The sequence below is a fragment of the Cucumis melo genome, chromosome 11 (assembly GCF_025177605.1).
Source record: "Cucumis melo cultivar AY chromosome 11, USDA_Cmelo_AY_1.0, whole genome shotgun sequence".
In the NCBI taxonomy this organism is placed as follows: domain Eukaryota; kingdom Viridiplantae; phylum Streptophyta; class Magnoliopsida; order Cucurbitales; family Cucurbitaceae; genus Cucumis; species Cucumis melo.
Genome location: NC_066867.1, coordinates 14,244,347 through 14,267,407, shown reverse-complemented (window position 1 = coordinate 14,267,407; position 23,061 = coordinate 14,244,347). Strand labels below are relative to the sequence as shown.

Sequence of the window (23,061 nt, the reverse complement as noted above, 5' to 3'; positions counted from 1 at the left end):
TTTTTCTTTTTTTATTTAATCTATCATTTTACTTTTCATACTTAAGCAGGCAATTTACAAAAACTAACTCTAGTATAGGATAATAGTTACAATAACTGCACCTTTAAACTTTAACTATAAAAATTGAATTATTTATTTTATATAAGGCTGTGTTTAGCAAACCGTAAACAAAATTGGTGTATTTTGAATGAATTTTGGGTGATGGATCGATAAATGTAATTAAAATTGGTTTTGATCTCGTTTACACAAAATTAAAAAATATTATTATTATTATTGAGATGGTTATCTTTACTTCAATCTACAGTAAATTACAAATTAAATTTATAATTACCTTTACGTTGACTTCAATGTTTAAGAGAAAAGTGGTAATTTTAGTAGTAAAGTGTCAAATTTATAATTTTTCAATTAGAATGGTAACAATAGTAGTATGATAACAACAACTTGGATTGAACATTGTTAATTTGTCAACTAATTTATTTTGGTTTTGTTGATTATAAAATTGGAAGTAGGGATTGCACCAAACAAATAAAGAAATCTAATAAATGGGCCCACCTTCAATTATAGATATTATATATAAAAAGCGAGCCCTATAGGGCGGCTCTGGAAGTCGCAGTCTCACAATCTCCACTCTCAGCCGCAGCCGGTGCCCTTCTTCCTCTTCTCCGTCTGACCCTTTCGATTTCTCTTATCCGTCTCCGATCTCCTTCACCTTCAACCACCTGCCCCCTCCGGTACTCAACTTCTCCCCCTTTTACTTTTACCATATGATCTTAGTTTCCATAAAAAAATGGTTACCATTTTATAGTGTAATCAAAACTTTTTATCCCTAGCCCAAACTGTGAGTTTGTTCTTGTTTTTGTTTTTTTTTTTTTCAATACATAGCCAATATTTTGAGAAAAAAAATGATTTCGAAAGCTAAGATTTAAATCAGACTAAACAAAACTCTCTTAAATCTCAGTCAATTAGTCATAATTTACATGAATTTCTACCAAAATTCATCCATCAATTTTTAAATACATCCTTTTACAATATAGAAGTGTTTAGGGATGAAGCTCAAATTAATCTAAAATATGACACTACACTTTTTATGGCAGGGGAGGTATGCTTATGTCTGCTATTTTAGTATTTTCAGCCATATTTGGTAGAGAAGGTGAAATCATTAATCTAAAAATTAGAAATTTAATAAAAACAAGGTTTTTTTTTTTTTTAATGTTTTTTTGTGACCGACTGAAAGGTTCAAGAATGGCTATACTTTTATAAATGATAAAATCAACCTTACTCATCCACTAATATGATAATTTGATAAAGCTGTTAATGAATATAACTTAAATTGTAGTTATAATACTAAAGACTAAATTCTATTCTAGTAAGATTGTAACCACCAAATTTGTAATTTAACATAAAATTTTATATAATTATTATTATGTATTATTATAAAATTTATAATGACTTATTGTATTTCTAAATAGTTTTATAACTACTTAATATAGCTCTGTTTTTAAAATAACCTATTATGAAGGTTCGTGATTTTGGTCATTTGTGTGGCCCTATCTTGGTAGTTTTGTTCCAGCCTAGACCTTGGGCTGTCGATTATAATACAATACTTATGAAAGAGTTTCTTTAGAAGTTGGTCTTTTCAACAAAAATGTTTTCTCTTGTTCACGACCGAAATTAGTGGAGAACATGTTTCGTTTAGCATTTGCTTCCTCCATAACTAAGAAATATTGTTCTTTTAACAATCGTGTGGATACGATCTATCTAGTCAATACTATCGTTTAGCATGACCAACACGATTGTTTAGATTTGAAGTCCTTTTCCCATATATCGTATGAAAATGATCTAGACAACCGCTTACCTAGTTAACACAATCGTTTAACATGGTCGACACGATCGTTTAGATTTGAAGCCTTTTTCTCATCGTTCAAAAAAAAATACATGATCGTTGTTTAGATTTGAAGTCAATGAAACTAAATGAGTAAATGACACATGTTAGGGCTTTATATATATATATATATTATATTTATAACCGGGTCAAGTTCGGTCAACCCGACTATTATTTGCACAACTCGAGACACGACTCGAGTATTTTTTTTTTTTTTTTTTTTTTTTTTTGCTTCCAATTTTCTAAGTTAACCCAACCAAACCCTTAGGGGCCGTTTGGGGGAAGGGTTGGGTTATGGAGGGTTAAGGTTATGATAAACCTAGGATTATGATAAGATGTGTTTAGGGGAAGAGTTATGAAGGAAGTGTTATGATAAAATGTGTTTGGGGGAGGGTTATGAAGGAAGTGCTATGATAATGTTTTGATAAGGTGTGTTTGGGAGAATGGTTATGTGGGTAGGGTTATGATAGATTAAAGAAGAGTTGAAGAAGAGTTAAGGAAAAGTTGAAGAAGGATTAAGAAGTGTTGAAGAATGATCGAGGAAAAGTTGAAGAAGGGTTAAGAAGTGTTGAAGAAGGATTTAAGGAAGGGTTAAGGGGCTAAAAATAGGGTTACATAACCCTTCCCCCAAACGAGGGTTGGATTACATAACCCTAACCCCATAATCCAACCCTTCTCCCAAACGCCCCCTTAGTGTTTGGGTTGGGTAATTAGGTTGGTTGGCTTTACCGACTTTTCTGAACACTTCTAGTTTCTCCCCTTTTTCATTATGTTTAAAATTTATAGTTGGCTTGTTAGTGGATAGATATGCCTATAACCTAAAGCTCTTGGGTTCCATTCTTTAACTTTAGTGATTCTTATGTTTCTGAACTTGTTTTATTTTTTCTTCTTTTATTAACTTTTCATAATTATTTGTTTAATATTTCTCAATCTATTTTTTCTTCCTTTATTAATTATATATATATATATATACAAATTTATTTTTCTTCTTTTATTAGTTTTCATATTTATTTGTTTGATATTTTTAATTTATTTTTTCCTTCGTTAATCTTGCATATTTATACATTTAATATATCGTAAATTATCTTTTCCTCCTTTATTAATATTTCATATTTATATGTTTAATATTTATTAATTTTTTATGTTTACTGTTTAATATTTTTTAATTTATTTTTTCCTTTATTAATCTATCAGTAAATATGTTTAATATTTTTAGTTTATTTTTATGTGTTTCGTCTCTTACTTTTTGATAATTATATTATAATTTAATTATGAATTTTAAATTTTCAATATTTTAGATTAATGTAATATGTGATTTTTAGATTTTTGATCTAATTTTAATGGTTTATTATTATTTTTTTCATATTTTTATGTATTTTATATATATTTTAACTTTTTACCTAATTATATTACATTTAAACTAACAAAAATTAGCGAAAATGTTTGGAAAAATAACAGAAGAAACGAAAAACAAAAAATGATTGTCAAACGAATTTATGTTTCTGTTTCTATTTTTTTTTTTTCAAGAAACAAGAAACGATAATAGTTAATTACCAAACATAATCTCATTTCTTGTTCTAAAGAAAGAAGAAACAATAACGCATAGTAAAAAACAGGATACGAGAAACAGAGAGCATGAAATATAAAAGTTATCAAACGATCTCTAAACTATCTTCAAAATGCACACTTAACACTTGGTTTTACAAATCTTCATTCAATTTTTTTCTTTTTGTTTGTAAAAAGTAGATATAAATAAGTGACTTTTTTTTTAATTTTGAAAAAAACAAGTTGAACATTTGTTTTTATTGTATTTTATGAGTGAGGACACAATAGTAATTGTACAGCCAGGTATTTTCTATGCTAACATCATGAAATCATCTTCCGAGAAAAAAAATTGTTTCTTTCTCCTCGAGGAATCTTTTCTGAAATAATATTTTTATTTTGGCACTACTAAGAGAAGAAATATAAAATTAGTTGCTACAATTTAAAAAGAAAATAGAATTTAAATTTAATTTTGGAAAACTGACTAACAAATCTGTAAAAAGAACCGTCCGTGTAATAAAGCTCCGTTGTTCATTTATTAAATATTTCAGATTTGTCTTTCCATCTTTATTTTTTTCTCGCGATTTCGTTATTTCGTCTTCTTGTTCCCTGTGATTTCGTCCTTTTCTTTTCTCTTTTTCTTTTCCGCGATTTCTTTCGATTCAATTCTTTATTTATGTCGTTTAATCTTTCCATTGTTTTTCTTTTTTTCCTCCTCGTTTTTTTTTGTCTTTTTTTTACACGTTTACATTTGGTAATCAAATTTAAATGACTGTGTACAACAAAATAGCAAAATCTAAAAGATCGTGTACAAGTAATTATACTTAAAAAAGTAAGTGTAAAAAAAATAAAAAATCGTGTATAAAAAATAAAAGATTGTGTATAAAGAATCGTTTAAAAAAGTAATGGTAAAAAAATAAAATCGTGTATAAAATATAAAAAGAATCATTTAGATTGGGTAGTCAAATGCAAATAAATCTAAACTATGATGTAAAGAAATTTAAACGATCTTGTACCAAAAGAATTAAAAAATCGTGTACCAAATTAAAAAAAAATACGAGCGCGTTATTGACAGCATAGTTGACGGAACATTTTTGATATTTTATACATAAATATTTTGTTTTTTTTATATCTTTTAAAAGACCCCTCTAATTCTTATAATCAAATAAAAACTCATGGATAGTCTACGTATAGTTTCTAATTTAACCATAGTCCCACTGTGTTACTATTGAAATATTGTCTTTTTGCATGAATGTATATTAATTATCAGCCCTGCCACAACTCTCGCCCATTGCTTTAGAAGACTGAATTCTCTGAACTTTTTCAACAAATGGCTCCCACAAATGGAAAATGGATTAAGGTTAGTATCTTCACGTTATCATAATCATCAACCTATTCAATTCTTAATTCCATTTTTTCACAAATTTATTAAAAAATCTTTGCAGATTGATCAAAAAACGATAGGCCCAGGTGCAAGAAGCTCTCACGCCATTGCAATTGTAGACCAAAAGGCCTACTCCTTCGGCGGAGAATTCTCCCCCCGACTCCCCGTCGACAACAAACTCCACGTCTTCGACCTCCATGATCACATCTGGACAGTCGTCGCTGTCTCCGGCGACATCCCTCCACCGCGCGTTGGCGTCACAATGGCCTCCATCGGCCAAATCATTTACGTCTTCGGCGGTAGGGATACAGAGCACAAGGAACTAAATGAGCTCTACTCCTTTGACACATCGATTAACAAATGGACGCTCCTCTCTGGCGGCGAATCTGGACCACCGCATCGAAGCTACCACTCCACAACGGCGGACGACCACAACGTCTACATCTTTGGCGGATGCGGTAACTCCGGTCGCCTCAACGACTTGTGGGCTTACGATACGGTAGATGGAAAATGGATAGAGTATCCAGCAGCAGGGGAAGAGTTGAAGGGCCGAGGTGGACCAGGCCTAGCTGTGGCCCAAGATAAAATATGGGTAGTGTATGGATTTGCGGGTATGGAAATGGATGATGTTCACTATTTTGATCCGGACCAAAATAAATGGGCCCAAGTTGAGACAAGAGGGCAAAGGCCGACGGCTAGGAGCGTGTTTTGCACGTGCGCAATTGGGAAGTACGTGTATATCTACGGTGGGGAAGTGGACCCCAGTGATGTAGGGCACTTGGGGGCCGGAAAGTTCGCCGGAGAGGTTTACGTGTTGGACACGGAGGTGTTAGAGTGGAGTAGGGTGGAAGATGGGCTGGGCGTTGAGGATCATCCTGGGCCGAGGGGTTGGTGTGCGTTTTCTGTGGGCCGGAAGGGAGGGGAATTGGGCCTTCTAGTTTATGGGGGTAATTCGCCGAGCAATGATCGGCTAGGGGATATCTATTTTTTTGCTCCGTGTGAGTGAGAAAATGGTGGAACATGTTGGTGATATGATGATAGGTGATGCGTTTTTTCTTTTTTCTTTTTTTTTTTTTTTTTTTTTTTTTTTTGGTGAGAGTTGTGTTTGTATTTCCGAATAAAAGGCTAAAGTGGTAATTGTAGAGAGAGGGAAGATGAGTTTATTGAGTGATGATGTTGGTGAATTGGAGTGGAATGATTATTGTGTGTTTTTTATCATTATAAATAATAGTTGTCTTTAAAATTTCAGATAGATGTTCATGCGGTTTCTGAAGTTTTAAAATGAAAGGCTTTTAAGTTTTCATTGTTTAAAAATATGTTTAAAATGGTTTAGAAGTTAGAAATGTGACATTATTTTAGAAGTTAGATCTTTTAGATAATAAGGGGTTGTTTGCCCCTAGGATTAGAGAGGAGTGGAGTGGATTATTCCATGTTTGGACTTAGTATTATGATAATACTAATATTAGGATTTTTCTAATCCTATATTATGATAATACTTGTTCTCACTACCCTTTCTCCCCTTCCTCATACCCTCTTCTCTCACTAAGCTTCAAATATTTACCAAATAAAAGTAGAAGGGTAAGCTAAAACGAAAATCCCAGTAGCAACCACCACAAAAGGAAGCAACATTGACGAAAGCTGAGATAATAGTCTGTATCCCAAAACACAGACTATTATAATACTCAGACTATTATAATACTCAGACCATTATAATCCTCAGACTATTATAAGTCCCTCAAACACCTCCTAAGATTTAAAAAAAAAAAATTTAAAGTGAATACATAGATAGGGTTATTTTTTTCCAAATCTATATCCCGTTGGACTTTATGTCCTAAAACTCGTAGTTTGTAGTTTAAATTACATTCTATTCAATAAAGTGGTTATTAAGGACTTATTAGTGAAAATAGATTATTATAATCTTGAATTCAATAAACTAAGGTCCCAGGGCTATCTAATGTAGATTTGAACTTTATGTAGAGACATAAACGTGGTTCAAGTTTGAGTATATAGCCTAATAGTGTGTGAATAAGGTTGGGCACCTTATCTTAAGAACACTATGGATACGACCTACGTTGTAGTTAGTACAAACGATGTGATATTGAATCGTTCATGTAGAGACATAGAAGTGGGGGTATCCTTTGTAAAAAGTTTACATAAGATTGGAACCATTAAATGGTTGCTTTTAAGTTATAACACCGTTAACTATATAAAACTGACTATTTCATTTTTTTTATGACTTAGGTAACTTAATCTTAACTTTAAGCTAACTATGATCTTCTATTCACGCTGAATTATCCTTAGATTTTCATAGGTGAGGACTGCTCATCAGCGCTAGCCCAATAAGTCTCCCATTTGAAGGGTAAGACCGGGTGGATAGCTAAGAACATAGGATGCAAGACGGAATTCACTCCTACCCGCTTCAGGGTTAGTAGATAGGTTGTTCCTTTAAGGATTGAAACCAAGTCTTGAACAAGAGGCCCCACCCTCTCATTGTCTCTAGAGGGATTCGGTTTATAGGTTGAACCTTAAACCAATTGTTCAATAGTGGATCAGTAGGACTTAAGGAGCAAGATGTAATTCTAGGGGTAAAACAGTATTTTAACCCAGTCGAGATTACAAACAACATATGAAGGATTAACTTATTGATCATGATTATATCATATAGACAGAAATATGTCTATAGTGAGGGAAGTGCAACTACGAGACTTGTGGAATGACCCATTAGTTAATGAATGTTGATTAGCTTGGTCTAAAAAGGTTTAGCTAGTTAATCTTAGATCGTTGGAGACCATGATCTATAGGTCCATTAGTTCCCCTACTAGCTCATATGGAATTAACTTAGAACAATATGATGGAATAATCCGAATCGTTCGAAATAGGTAAAGAGAGAAAAACCGACGAATATATGAGATATAGTCATCGATTATCAGTTTTAGAAAGTGTTATATGTTTAAATGTGATTTAAATATTAAAAATATGAGTACGAATTCATATGTAGAAGCTGAAAATTGATGAAAATGGTCAAAGTTAGAAACAATTAAAATGTCGACTTTTTGACTTTGAAATATCAAACTTTAGCCGGCTTTATATTCAAATATGATTTAAATTTTAGAAAAATAATGTGGATTCATGCTCGGAAGGTCAAAATTAGTAAAGATGGACAAAATGGTAGAAAGTCAAAATGTTGACTATTGACTTGAAACTTCAAAGTTTGACTTTGACTAGAATGGTCAAATGACCATTTTGCCCCTTGACTAAAGTTAGGGGGAAAATCCAACATTTTTTTTGGATAATCCCACCATCTCTTAATGGGTTAAGTGGAAGTTCATGGTGATGACACCAAAGTGGAAGTTCATGGTGATGACACCAAGCTCTTGACCATTTTCATGCAAACAATTAGTATAAATAAGTAGCTTCACGTACATTAAGGTTCTCATCACTTCCAAAGATCAAAAGTTAGTTTGTTTCTTAAAGGACTACCGAAGAAAGAATTCAAGAAATTTTTGAAGAAAATTTAACCAAGTTTGTGAATGATTTAAATGTTTTCTCTAATGTTTTATTAAGATGATTTCTAAGCTATTGTTTAAGGCATGTTTTAAGATAAATGATTAAGTTGCTATTTTCGTTACTTAATATTTTACAACTAATCTCTCAAAGCTATGCTGTGGTTGAATGTTAAGATTATGAAAACGGAAGAATGTTTCAAAGTTTTTAAATATGTTTTATCCTAGCTCGAATATTACGTGGGACCTATTGTGCGTATATGATTAATTCCATATTGATGGTAGGGCTGATGAACCTATCTTTAACTATGGTGTAACAACCCAACTCTTTATACTAAAAAAGAAACAAATAACAAGAGACACTTTTTTGAAAAGGAGGGAAACTAAATTTTCATTAAAAATAGAATGCTAAAACACTGATACATAAACGCGGAAGCAAAACTGAGTTCCCATATGACGTGTCACGGATCCTTCTCTACCGCTCGCTAGCTTTCCTCTACCTTTACCTTTACCTGAAATATAAAACATAGAAAGAGTGAGTATAAACATATACTCAGTAAGGGACCCACCACTAGTCCCGCTAGGTGCCTGTTAACTTCCTATTAGAGTCCTGAAAAGTGGTACCCCTGAACTGGCACGTTCCCGAACACGTGCAATCTGTGATCTCGTAGGAACATATCTGGTCTTCGATGAACCCAAAGGAGTACCTAGGACAACTGGTCTTTAGTGTACCCGAAGGAAACACTAAGACAATCGAAATGCGAGTGATCCCGTCGAATCACTCGAATCATGTCTATGTCAATGTCAATGCCAGACTGGTGGTCCCGCCGGACTACATAGTCCTAAAAAGGTGGTGATCCCGAAGGACACCCATGCGGGTACGACTCTAATAGATAAAGTTAACATAACACTCTATCCATAACATGTATCATAACATAACATCATAACATAGCATGAGTATTAATCTTAACGTCCTTAATCATGTGATTAATATATCATGCATCAACATAAACATCAACAGTCATCAACATAACATCAGTCATCATCATCAATCAATATAATGAATTATGCATTTTAGCTACCATCAATGCATAATCATAATTATATGCGATCTCTTAAATTCAGTTCAAAGGTCTAGTAGGAGAATCTCTTACCTGGAGATTTTAGTCAAACAAAGTAGTCCATAGTGGACAGTAAAAATCCTCTAATTAACTTGATCCTAATCATAAAAGAAAAACTCAGTATCTTAATTAATGAAATTAGCAATTGGCTAACATCCAAAAATTCTCCCAAATTAATTAAGTTCTCAAACAAAAGGGGTTGAAACCAATTCAACCTTGATTGGAAAAAATCCAAGATTTAAATCTAAAAAAAATTAGTCAATTGAACCTTTAAAGAGACCCCAAATAGATCTAAAATTAAATTAATAATTTCATTAGCTTACCAGGTTACTCAAATGGAGGTTGAAAAATCCTTTTATCTTTGATGGAAAAATTCATCAATTCATAACTAAAACTGGTGAGGCGGCGGCGGCTCTTAGAGAAGAAGATGAAGAACCTTTTTTCTTTTTCCTTTACTTTCTAACTTAAGCATTCCAATGCTATTTATAGACCCAAATAATAACAATAATATTTATTATTATTATTTCCTTTTTCTTTTAGGATATATATATATAATACAAAAAATATACATATATTTTTATTCCCATTATCTTTTATCAATAAATGCCTTAAATGCACAAAATCTTAGGCATTTATAACCATTATTATTAATATACTTCTTTATTATTAATATTTTTCTCTCACCAAAATCTACAATAAACATATATATTTATTTAAACCATTATTCTTTTTTTTTTTAAATAAATATATATCTTTTTCGTCCAATCAAATCAACCATCTTTCTCGATTATCTTCTTTTCCAAATAAATATAATTATATTCCATCATATAATTAGCTTCACTTTTCCAAATTATTAATTGTATATATATATCCATATATATATACTCAATTAAATCCAATTCCACACAAACCAAATTTTCCCTCCAAAATCTCAAATTAACTTAAATCCTCAATTAATTTAATCAATCAAATCTTTTCCAATAAATTACTTATCACTTCCAACATGAATTATCTTTCTCTAAAATAATTAATTATCTTCCACAATAATTAATTATTATTTATCTTTCTCCAAAATAATTATTCTTTTACAAATAATTATATTTTCCCAAAATATAATTATTTTACTTTTTCTCGCTTAATAAATATTCTTTCTCCATAATACAATTATCTTTTCTTTAAATAATTATATTTCAACAAATATAATTATCTTTTCCTTTCACATAATAATTATATATATATATATTTCCACATATACATATAATTATCAGATCTCCAACAAACTTTTCACCCCACAATTTAATTAAATAACAACCATAATTATTTAATTAAATTCAACTTCAACAACACTAAAAATCCACAACTTTACTTAATTCTCTTAACTTACCATTTAATCAAAATCTCAACAAACACCACATGTCAAAACATCTAGTTAATTAAATATTCATCCAACAAATATTTAATTAATTTCAATTCCCACATAAATCAAATAATTATCCTTAAATGAATTCAAAATAACGCCCAATAAATTAAATCTAATTAAACAAAATTAAGATAATTAACTCCAAAATTATCTTAATTTTTGGGACGTTACATATAGGCCATCAGGAATGGTTTTAATTATTATGCCTTAAAGGAGGAGGATAACAATGAAAGTTGTTTCCTATCAACTATTCTATGGACGAAGAGGTTTACATACTGTATGTGGCTATGGATCATGCCTTACAAAATATCCATGGACTATTGGCAATAGTAAATGTTTATAAATGCTATGCTCTGAAATGATATTTCAACGTTAAATTTTTTTAAGCCGAGTTTTATTCTAAATTGTTTGTGAGAACATGTTCTATAAAACCGTCATTCACTAAGTCTTTCAACTTACCCTTTCAAAATGTTTTCTCTCTTTCCAGTTACAGATTGTGCTGCTCGAGGTGCTAGACTTACTAATGTCAGGCTAATATAATATAAATGTTAAAGGAATCATCAAGATAGAATGAGTTATTTATATGAAGAATTTTGGTTAATTTTACGATTTTCAATGTTAAATATTTTCATAAAGGTATTAAAGTTATAAAGTCGTTTTATAAAATGGGCTGCATTTAATTTCGTTTTCTTGACTGTTAAAGACTTTCGCTTGCAAATTGTATAAATGTTTGAGGTTAAGGGTTAACTAGTATTGTTCAAGAGGGGAATGATATCGGTTGACATCACGTCAATCTCTCAGGTTTAGAGTAGGTGATCTGAGAGGGGACGTGACAATTTAGTATCAAAGCAAAAGTTATTTCGTAGGGAACAGAAAGATAAAGGTTTCATTTAAAATAGATTTAGATAAATGATTGAAAACCTGATAAGTGAAGATAAGAATTATACAAAGTCAGATTGGCAGGCAAAGTACGTAAGTAGCAATCGGGACACAATCTTGGCCAAAAGCTTTGTAAGTAAATTTTTTTAAAAAAGGTTAAAGTTGTTAAGGAAAAGAAATTTTAAAACTAGTTCAAATGGATTATAAAGATAAGTGTACTAGTAGAGAATTAGAAGCATTAAGGGTCGAAGTGTTTAGGGATTAACTAGTTCAATTGAGGCATATGAATGGATTAGTAAAGTGATAGAATGTTTCATAATCATCAGATTCCCGGAAGACTAGGAAGTCAAACTAGCAAAAACTATGTTGGAAGGAGAAGTAAAAGATTTGTTTTGTTGGAATTGCTGTTTAAAATTTCGAGGACAAAATTTCTTAAGAGAGAGAAAAATTGTAAACCCTAGATTTTAGAGAAGTTTAAGTCTTTTGAAGAACTTGGAAGAGTGGATGTTGTTTGGAGTTAAGATTAAAAGAGATTCGAATGTATCATTAAAAGTATGTCATGATATTTGGAAATGAGGAAGTATGGCTAAAGTATTTAGCCATGCATAAACTTAAATTTTGGCGAGTAGGGTTTAGGGTTTAGGGTTTAGGGTTTAGGGTTTAGGGTTTAGGGTTTAGGGTTTAGAGTTTAGGGTTTAGGGTTTAGGGTTTAGGGTTTAGGGTTTAGGGTTTCCTATTGCTTGCCCAAGTGTAAATGAATTGATAGGCTTCCTGGATAAGTCAAGATCAAACTCAGGGAATTGCATCCAGGCAATATATGTTTCTATACAGTATAGAGTAATTGCATGTATGTGCAGTAAAACTTTCATCTACACTAGAGATTCTGTAAAGGTGACAAGAAGTGGGGGGAGTATGGAAAATGAACTAACTTGTATTAAGGAAGGTTGAAGGAAAGTCTATGTGTTCTAGGCGATTAAGCCATGCTGGAGTCCCTGATGTGATAGGGATTAAGTAATCATCTTCTAATTAAGGCAAACACGTCTTGGTGCCTATACACCATACTTACTCGCCTTTCGAGATGCAAATGATAAAGATAAATTACACGGTAGCTATGATTTCATCACTTGTAAGGATCACATTAACTCTCTTTTAAGGTTGCAACCTTTTGGCACCAAGTTACCCCATTTGTTCTCCCTTTCGGACACAAATGATGGAGGTTTAATCACCAGGATGGAGTTTGTTTCCAAACTCCTTCCTTTTCACGTTCCACTATGTCCTTGCTACTTACTCTCTCGAGTATTTGACGATAAATGTTGGCCAAACGATGGAGTAAAGCTCAGCTAAACATGATGAACCTTATAAGCTAGATCTCTTATCAAGAATTTATCACAAACCTAAGTTACTTATAACACCTCAATGGATGAACAGTAAAGAGATGATAGATTGAAAAGGATAAAGTTGCAATGTACTAAAGAATGTAGGCGTTTCGACATATAACATGAAATTCATACATTACAATGAAAATACAAAAATGAAAAGCAAGAGATGTGAATCGAGCCACAAAATGCCTAAGCATCCTTTGGTTCTTTTACAAGTTAGGAGGAAGAAGATTGTGGTTTCGCTCTCTAATCTTACTATAAGCTCTCACCTACAAGGTTGGCTCGAGAAGAGATGGAATATTCTTTATAATAGGTAGAAAGGTTAGTCCTTTCCACTAGCTCTGATGGAGCTCTCTAGGTTTTAGTCGATTCAGATTACCCCATTTTTCTTGGTAGAGATGGAGGCTTTGTATAGGCTACTTTAGGTGGGAAACTTCTATTCCTCTACACATGTCTGCGCCGAATGTAGTCTTGTCAAGTCATATCAACTCCAACTACCATTCTTGTCTTCTAGTGAATCTCTTTGCATGATGATGTGGCATCTCGCCTAATGATGTTAATTAAGCTTTATCTTTTGCATGTCGAGAGGCAAGCAAGTGTGACATTTAAGGCACTGAGAGGTGTTTGCATTAATTAGAAGATAATTAATTGATCGCTATTGAATCAAAGACTATCCACTAGAAGAAATCTGGTCTTTAATGTCGGGTGGAAAAAATGAAAAATGAGCTTTAATGTCGGTTTTCAAAAGGCGGATGTTTAATGTCGGTTTTAAACCGACATTAAAGCTTTATCTTTAATGTCGGTTTAAAACCGACATTAAACATCATGTTTTTTAGAACCGACATTAAAGGTCTTTTTATTTTATTTTTTATTTTTTTAATTTTGTAAAAAGTTGAATTTTTCTCTCTCTTACTTTACTCTTTTCTCCTTTCTTCTCTACCAAACCCTACGAAAGAAAGGCTTTCTCTCAACATTTCTTCCCTTTCTTCCTTTCTCAATCTCATCAATTTCTTCCCTCTCTTCTCTGATTAGTTGTCGTCCCCACCATCACAGCCATCTCTCATACCCAGCTCGTGCTCGTTCGTCGTCGTATTTCTTGTATCATTTAAAAAATCTTCATTCTCTCACTTTGCATCTAACCATTAGGATGTGGCGCAAAATTTCTTGTTCAATGGCATCGACGAGCTCGAAAGCAAAAGGTTTCTGAATTACTTTCTGGAGTTTCGCTGCGAACATGGTACAATCAACACGAAACGTAGTATGGCAGGAAAGTCTTACGAACATCGACCTTGGGATGAAAGAGGTGAATTTATTGGAGATACTATCAAAAGTTGATGTTAGTTCTCTGCCTTACTAATGTTTTTGGTTAAGTAAATTGATGTAGGTGTAACTTGTACGTTAGACTGAGTTCAGAGTTTGTTAAGTTATTGTTTGCACGCAAGTAGTTGGATGCACTGCAATTGAAGTGATCAATTTTTCAATGAGCCACAACAATTTTTGGTTTGTTCTCTGAGCTCATCCAACATTCAGATTTTATGTTTATTTTGCAGCATGTCTTTATGAACTATTGTACTTTTAGTTGAATATATATATATATCTGCGTCACTGGCCTTATAAGGAGAAGCATCGAAATGGGAAGAAGAAGAAGAAGAAAAAAAAAAATAGTAAAATTGACAGACCCATGTGGCTGGAAAGAGACATGTGGATGCTGGTTTTGACTTAGAAAACAGAAAAGAGGAAATTTTATTATCATCAAATTGAATTTTGGATGAACCAATCATCAGTTGCAATGTAGTGGCCCTACTTTATTTTCGCCCTTTCAATGATCAACAAGTCAAATTGTGTCATTTTCCTTATGATTTTTCTTTAGGAAAAAGAGTTTTTAAATGGAGATAAAGTAGAAAGTTTAGTACTAATTATATTAGAAAAGAAAAGAAGTGATTAGGACCATGTATATAACATCATCTTTTCAGTGAATAATCATTAGTATTTAAATAATGGATATGAAGTTGCTCAATATAAGAAAAGGGACCAGCTGTAAAACAAACTCCATTTTGCCATAAAATGTATATTATCCTTTTATGTTAAAAGATCCCAAAAAAGTAGTGTTAATCTTTTTATTTGGTGGGATTCCTAGATGTTTGAGCATTTAAATCCTCGTATGTTATAGTGAATGGATGAATAATAGTTGATTACAGCATGAAAAATGACCATTTCTAGATTGTGTGAGCGTTTTGTTTGGTTTTTTAGTATTATTTTTATGAATGTAGGTTGTTCAAAAGATGCAAACTCCTAAGGAATGTTGGTTTTAACATAGGAAACATATTGTATCATTGTATTATTTATTTCTTTTGTCATTAAACTAAAAGGTTTTGGTTAATATTTATATTCTTCATCTAAGACTTGCTACTATTCTAGTATATAGGTGATTAAGGGGGTTTCCCATGTACAAAGTAGAAGAATGGGCAGTAAACTGAAGTTTGAACTTGAGAGATTTCTCAATTTTGATTTTTGTTCTTCTCCCTATACTCAAACAAATAAACACAAAGAAGGACGCTGAGCTAGAAATAGAGGCCATGGTAAAAGATAGTATTAGATTCATCAACTTTTGGTGTTATATTATTAATTCTGATTTAAATCTGAATTTGTTATTTGTTTGCAATTGGTATATGTTGCTAAAAAAATCAACATCTTTTAGTCCTTTTTGCTTACTTCTCTTACGCTGTTTGGTACTATCCTGCTTGGACATTGAAATTGCATTTGTATTAGTGCATATTTTTATGTTCTTTGATTGCTCAAGTCTTATGAATCAAAATTTACTTATTAATTGTTTTAGGTTTCGTGTCTTAATGTCAGGTTCTGCTGTGACTTCAGTTTTCTGTTGTGTTGGCGCACTTGCTATAATGGGTTCTCTACAACATATTGACAAGGATCTCCTTGTCTAGTGATTATGTGAGCGGCAAGTCAAATCTGGAGGTCCTAGTGGTCGACCCGAGAAACTTCTTGAATGTGGGTTCGAACTCCTATTACATACTCTAACCAATTCTTGGCTTGGAAGTTATTCATACTCTCCCACTCACCAACTTCATTGTGTTGCTTCAGTTTTGCTACTCACGGTGGGTTCTTTGAAACTTGATCATGATTGACAGAGTTTACTGGATTAATAAGGAAAAACTCATTAAGTTCATCTTAGACTGTCAGTTTGTTAAGCCAAATCTTCTTTATCTAGATTGGATTTATGTATAAGGGGTAATTATATTGCTTTTAACGAAGTTAACTTCCATAACATAACATAACTATTGAAAGTTTCAGGACACAGAAAATGATGGTATTTTAGACAGATCGGATGGTGCTGTTGATGTCTACCACACGTGCTTGAACAGAATTTTCTTGAGCAAAAAAATAGTATCCTCCAACGCTATCGATTGAATTAAATTATTATTCTTTCAGAGATTAGACGATGCATGTCATGGAGGGATTTTAAGGAGTACATTGATTTGAACACCAACTTTGTATGCATGTAATTGTTTCACCTTGTTTTTCTTTGTAGATGTCTGTTTCATTTTAAATTTAGTGAATGACAATACTTTTATGAAGCCTGACAATATCACAGGGATACTTGCTGTAGCTTACTATAGAATGAGTCATTTTATATGTAGCAGTTGAACATAAAGTTCCTTTACAATAAGAAATGAAAACGGGAAGACTTGTGTGGTCTATGAAATCTTCCTTTAGGTGTTAATCGGGATTTTGCCACCTGCTCCTTACAAAAAGAAGTATCATGTCCAAAAATAGACTAAAGTTCCTAGTGTTAGTTCCTAATGTTGGTATTCTAGAGTATCCAGCTTTGTCCTATTGTTTATCCTCATAAAAGATGTAGATCAACACAAAGATAATTTATATTTTTTTCTTGCAGAGACTTGCCTCTGATCTTCTAGACAAGTATATATTTGTGGCTGTTGGAAGAGTGGGTTCGAGCACTGATCTAATTGCTCAAAGAGTTGAGTATGTTCATGAACCTGACAAGAGAAGTCATTTATTGGACCTTCTTCACGCACAGAGGGCAAATGGTGTGCAGGGCAAGGTATATGTTCCATATTTTTACATCATTGTGAGGATTTTGGTTGATCTAGTTTTCGTTTTTAAATAATAATCACTTATTTTATTAATTGATCTCTAATTGACTTGTGCACTCTTGACCTCATATTTATAGGAAAGGATATTAAATCTTAGGCATTGATCATTTATCTTTTTCCCAAATTGCTAAGGAAAGAAGATTCTTATATATTTCTGTATTGACAGCAATCTATTACTCTGGTTTTTGTGGAGACAAAGAAGGGAGCTGATGCTCTTGAACATTGGTTATGCCTCAATGGTTTTCCTGCCACTACCATTCATGGTGATAGAACACAACAGGTTAGTACATCAGTTTTTGGCATATTTCATTCATCGAGAAATTGTGAATGCTCTGGTCCATCAATACATGGTTTTCTCCCCTTATCTTTAAATGGATCCCTTATTTTTAAGGTGGGTCTATAGGTCAGTGGTAGAGCTATAAACCCCAAAAATAAATGAAAGGAACAGAAAAAGGAAATAAAAAGGAGGAAGGAGGAAGAAGTAGCTTTTAATAGAGGAATTCTTGGTTCTTTTTATGGCTTAATTTGAACTTGGGAAAATTACTAAAGTTTTTTCTTTTATTGGACCTATTGGTAACATCAATGGAAATGTTTAAACCTCTACTTGAACGCTTGTTTCTCATTAAACAAAAAAGAAAGGAAAGAAAAACCTACTCGAACAATTCATTCCACAAAGCTAATTTCAGTTTTGAAACTAGTATTCCATAAGGAAGCTATTAATCAAGTTGATTTGGATTTTGCATTGTAGCCTGTTTTTGGCTAGTTAGTTCAGAGTTAATCTCAACATTTTGGAATCTAACACTTCATAGAAAGTCCTGGTCAGTCTGAGTGATGAGATTTCTTTTTAATCTGCACCTGCACCTGCTCTTCTACCTAATTGATTGATTTCTTTGCATAGTTCTTTTTTTTGAACTCTTGGACTCACATGTAGGTTTTGGTTTGTGATATGTGGTTTGCTTGCTTTGAACGACCTTTTTTTCTCTTAAATAAGTTGGTTTCTGTTTTTTACATTTTTGTTTTGTTTGTGATATGGGTACTTAGTTACGTAGGTTTCGGTTGCGAGGACTTGCAACTATAACTAGGTCATAACATTGTTACTTATCAATTCAACCATCTTGATGTCTTTTACAGGGAGCTATCACTAAACAAATGACTACAATAGAAGAAATGGTTGCAAGTGAGTACAATTAGCCAGACCCTCATCTTTATGACAAGATCTTGAAGATGGTCATTTGTGAAGCGTTCTAGTTTGCTATTAGTTTCAGTTTTAGTTATTGCTCTCTCAATATATTCTTTTTCTTTCTTTCTTTCTTTTTTTTTCCAAAGGAATAGTGTATAATAATTAAGCTTCATAATTTCTTTGTCTTTGGAGCCAAGTTGTATATAAATGTACACATTATTAAGATTTCATTTTGTATATGTACAAGTAAAAGATTTCATTTTTAACTATTTGGTGTCATACAAAATGGACAATAATGCAAGAATTTAATAAAAATAAATTTGAAAAAACGATATTAAAGACAGTTTTAATGTCGGTTAAAAAAAAATTAAAGACATCTTTAATGTTGGTGGAAAAACGACATTAAAGATGTATCATAAGTGACATTAAAGACATATTTAATGTCGATTATCCACCGACATTAAAGATGAACCGACATTAAAGGCCTTCAATAACACCTTCAAAGATGTCGGTTTATAACCGACATTGAAGGCCTTTAATGTCGGTTTATAACCGACATTAAAGATGTCTTTAATGTCTTTAATGTCGGTTATAAACCGACATTGAAGCCCAACCGACATTAAAGCCCTTTAATAACGCTCGCAAAGATGTCGGTCGCCAAGTGACATTAAAGGCCTTTAATGTCGGTTTTAAACCGACATTAAAGACCAGATTTCTTGTAGTGATCGCGTACTTAATTGCTTACAACGCTTCCTTCACACATTCTTAATGTAGGTTGTTCATCCTCCATCTTCTCGTCATTCTATGCCACCTTTCATAGAATCTCTAGTGTAGATATTAGGTTCAATACATATACATACTTTTACTTCATATTGTAGAGAGTTTGAATATCACATAGATGAGAAGTAAGCTTTATAACTAAGGTTTGATAGAAATTATCTAAGTTCGACCTTGGCTTACCTAGAAAACTTATTGTTTTGTTTACACTTGGGCAAGCGATAGGAAAACTTGTATTACATGTTTATCATCTATGAATCAGCAACACGTAGGAAGCACTTTTTTATCGCACAATCCTATGATTCATATCCTAATCACCTACTAAGTCAATCATTTAGAGCTAACATGACACAACCTAGAAAAAACGTTGCACACAATTCCAACAACCAATATTTAGGACATGAATAGTAGAAAATGTCTTTTCCAACATGTCTACACCAGTAATATTTTCTCCGTATAACAATAATTTTGAACTAATTCTGAATAATTCAAAATTGTAATCACTTACTGATTTAAAATCTTTTAGCCTCAAATGTATCCAATCATACAAGCTTAGGGAAGATGAACTAATTTCAAACGATTATCATACCTTTCTTTCAATTTATTTCATAACATATGAGGATATTCTATTGTTAAATATTCTGACTTGAATCCTCATGAATGTGACGATGAATGAAATTCATGGCTTTTTCCATTTCTTGATTGGTCATTGCATTTCCTTCTTTAATTGTATCTATGAGATTCATGATGTCAAGATTGCATCGTAGCATCAAGATCTCATGGTAAGTAATTGCTACAGTTAATGTGAAGGGCCATAAATTTTAGTTTTGCAAGATTTACCATGCTAGCACTATCATAAAATATTATAACTATATTAGAAATTTAATATAAATAAAATATATAAAATAACATTTATTTTATTAATTATAATAAGGTGGAAAAAACCAACCTACCTTTAGAACCTCTCGTGCTGATAACGTGTTGTAAAAATAAGGAGCATAATGACACATAACCAAGGCACAATCGGAACATGGATATGGAAGAAATATAATAATAAAAATGATGATGATGATTACTAAAATGATATTAAAAAGAGATTCTAAAAAACTTCCATTTATCTCCAAGATTTTTGGAATTTCAACCAAATTTTGTACGTCTTACAAATTCACCAAATGCTATTATTTACAAGTAATTTGGTAAGCGAGGTGGATTGCATGGCTACCGAGTAACTTCAAGATATTTGGTAAGATAGATGAGATTTGAAAGAAGTGACATGTTAAAACAAACACACTTAAAAGGAAGATGACATTTTGATGCAATTTGTGTAAGATAGGGAGAGAGTGACAATATAGCCCATAATGGGCATCTATTAACAATATTTATGGTCAAAATGACTTTTCACCCTTTTTTTTTTTTCAATTCACAGTTAGTATTCTCATAGATTTTGACAACGAGAAAGAGTATAAATGTGTCATCAATTTTTACTGAAAAAGGAAACAAAGAGAACAGCTTCAAATTTATGAGACAAATCTATTTTCCCTTTCCATTTGATTATTATTTTTTTCTTTTTTTACTTTATAAAACCCAAACCAACCCTAAGATAGCATCAGTGTATTGACCAATGTAAACTTGTTATCTTCTCTTTCCTTAAAATGACCCTTTTATGGACTCGACCATATCTGTGAACGGATAATCTTTTGAATATTATTTTTACAATTCTTCAGATCTTTTATTTCCTCTACATCCTTTCACCATCTTCATTATATGACTATTTTTTTCGGCCACTCATCCCCTTTCAACTTTTTACTTCTTTATTGTATAAATTCTCAAATTTGTCCTTTTAACTTTCTCCTTCTACAAAGTTATGAATTCTAGATACAACCCCTATTTCATATTTCACTTTTTTTTTTTTCTTTCCTTCTAAAAGGTAATAGACCATATCTTGAACACATGATTGCAATATTCTAAAAACATTGTTAAAACTTTCAAAGTATCTGCTTTCCAACTTTTGATTTATATATATATATATATATATAGTTCTAATTGCACTATTTTAGATTTATATTGATGGTCGATGGATGACATTAGTGTTTTTCTTTTGAAACAAATTAAATCAAAATATAAGGTGGGGTTAGAAATAGAAAGAGAGAAAGGGAGGGGACAAATTAGGAGAAAAGGGTCTTAGCAATTAGTTGGTGTAAAATTAGGGGTTACAATTGTACAAATGCAATCATATTTATCATATATCCCTCTTACACACAAGATACACAAATTACACTTATACAAAGAAAAAAGGGAAAAAAAAAAAGGAAAAATAGAGAAATTTGACAAGACCCAAGTAGTTTTCCACAACTTTCAATGACCCAAAAGGAGGAAAAAAAATTCTTATTAACTTCCTAAAAAGTCATCAATGATGCTCAAAAGTTGGAGAACCTTTAAAAGGTTCCAACTAGCACACAGCCCACTTAGCTTGACCTTGCAGCAGTCCCACACCACTACCGGTGCCCGGTGCCGGAAGCACCACTTCCTCCTTTCCCGCCGCCAATTCCCATATGATGAAATCCAGCACCACCATAAACGCCTCCCTGATGATGACCCATCATCATTACCCCACCATACATTCCACCCACTCCGTTGTATCCACCACCGGCGCCACCAGCAGCAGTACCAGAAGAGTTGACTCCTCCACCACTGCCGCCGGGCCCACCACCACCACCGTCTTTCTCCCCTTGTCTCCCCATAGTGCTCTTTTCCCCTTCCATTTCCCTGTACTTTTGAAGATAAGTCTTGAGCGGTTCCACATACTCTTCGAATCCAAGCGTGGTCATGGCCCACAGCAAATCATCGCCGTTGATTGTCTTCCTTTTCTCTCTTTGGCACTTGTCCGATGCTTCTCCTGTTATGAAGCTTATGAACTCCGATACACACTCTTGTACTGTTTCTTTTGCATCTTTTGAGATTTTTGCGTTTGCTGGTAACGCCTTCTTCATGATCCTGCTCACGTTCGCTATCGGCAAGAATCTGTCCTGCTCCTTCGCCGATAGCTCGCTGTTAGCGTTGCTGTTGTGACCTCCCGATTCGTTATCTGAATCCGCCATTTCTAAACGGCCTCTCTCTCTAACGATTTCACAATCTCCAACAATTTCTCCACCTAGGGCTTTGGAAAGCTTACGAACTACGATGTGCACCTTTTGTCCTCTCGATCCATTCTCACAACAACGATCCACAACACTTACTTTAATTATCAATTTAGGTTACGGAAAGAATACAGACCGAATCCTTTCCACTTTTCACGATCAAAATTGACCGGAACGATTCCCCCTCTCACAGAACAAGTAAAGAAACGAGAAAGAAGGGAAATCGAATTGCGAAACTCTATTGACCTAAAACGCTTAACTTCGATTCCAGAATCGTATCCTCAAACAAGAGATTAACATCAGCAAAGTTCTTCTAGGCCTATCAGAAACTCATTGGAATTAAAAAGAAGAAGAGAAAGAAAACACGGTCATGAGATGAAAAAAGAATCATATAATAGAAAGACACGAGGTACAATTTTCCGCGCCGGCGACGCGGAACGAAAAAGAGCGGCCGATTATCCTGCAAGAAGAAAATCAAATTGAGTTAATAGAGAGACGATGAATGATATTTGGAGAGTAGTGTTTTTTGATCAAGGAATGACCGGAATTCTTACGGATGCCGGAACGCTGGAATTAGAATTCTGAATATAAAGAGAAACGGAAAGTTGCCGCCGGAGAGGAAACACTCCAAGAAAACAGGCGAGGGGGAGTAGAAGGGGAGTTGTTAGAGTCCGTCGCGTCGTTTGGGCTAATAATGCAATCGGGAGCGACACGTTTTTGA

General features: G+C 33.0%; 2 protein-coding genes across 3 annotated transcripts; one reads left to right on the top strand and one right to left on the bottom strand.

Annotated features, from left to right (window-relative positions):
* The first annotated feature begins 563 nt into the window (after positions 1 to 563).
* Positions 564 to 6,056, top strand: LOC103502104 (nitrile-specifier protein 5). Its single transcript, XM_008465935.3, has 3 exons — positions 564 to 731; positions 4,695 to 4,784; positions 4,870 to 6,056. The coding sequence occupies exons 2-3, from the start codon at positions 4,755 to 4,757 to the stop codon at positions 5,812 to 5,814; spliced, it is 975 nt and encodes a 324-aa protein (XP_008464157.2). The 5' UTR covers positions 564 to 731; positions 4,695 to 4,754; the 3' UTR covers positions 5,815 to 6,056.
* A 15,312-nt stretch (positions 6,057 to 21,368) lies between these two features.
* LOC103502105 (nuclear transcription factor Y subunit B-3) lies at positions 21,369 to 23,061 on the bottom strand. Of its 2 annotated transcripts, none has more exons than XM_008465936.3 (2): positions 22,895 to 23,061; positions 21,369 to 22,800 (listed from the first exon to the last, which is right to left on the bottom strand). In XM_008465936.3, exon 2 carries the CDS (start codon positions 22,299 to 22,301, stop codon positions 21,699 to 21,701), a length of 603 nt encoding a protein of 200 aa, XP_008464158.1. In that variant the 5' UTR covers positions 22,302 to 22,800; positions 22,895 to 23,061; the 3' UTR covers positions 21,369 to 21,698. The 2 variants fall into 2 exon arrangements, with proteins under 2 accessions (XP_008464158.1, XP_008464159.1); XM_008465937.2 differs by having other exon boundaries at positions 22,883 to 23,047.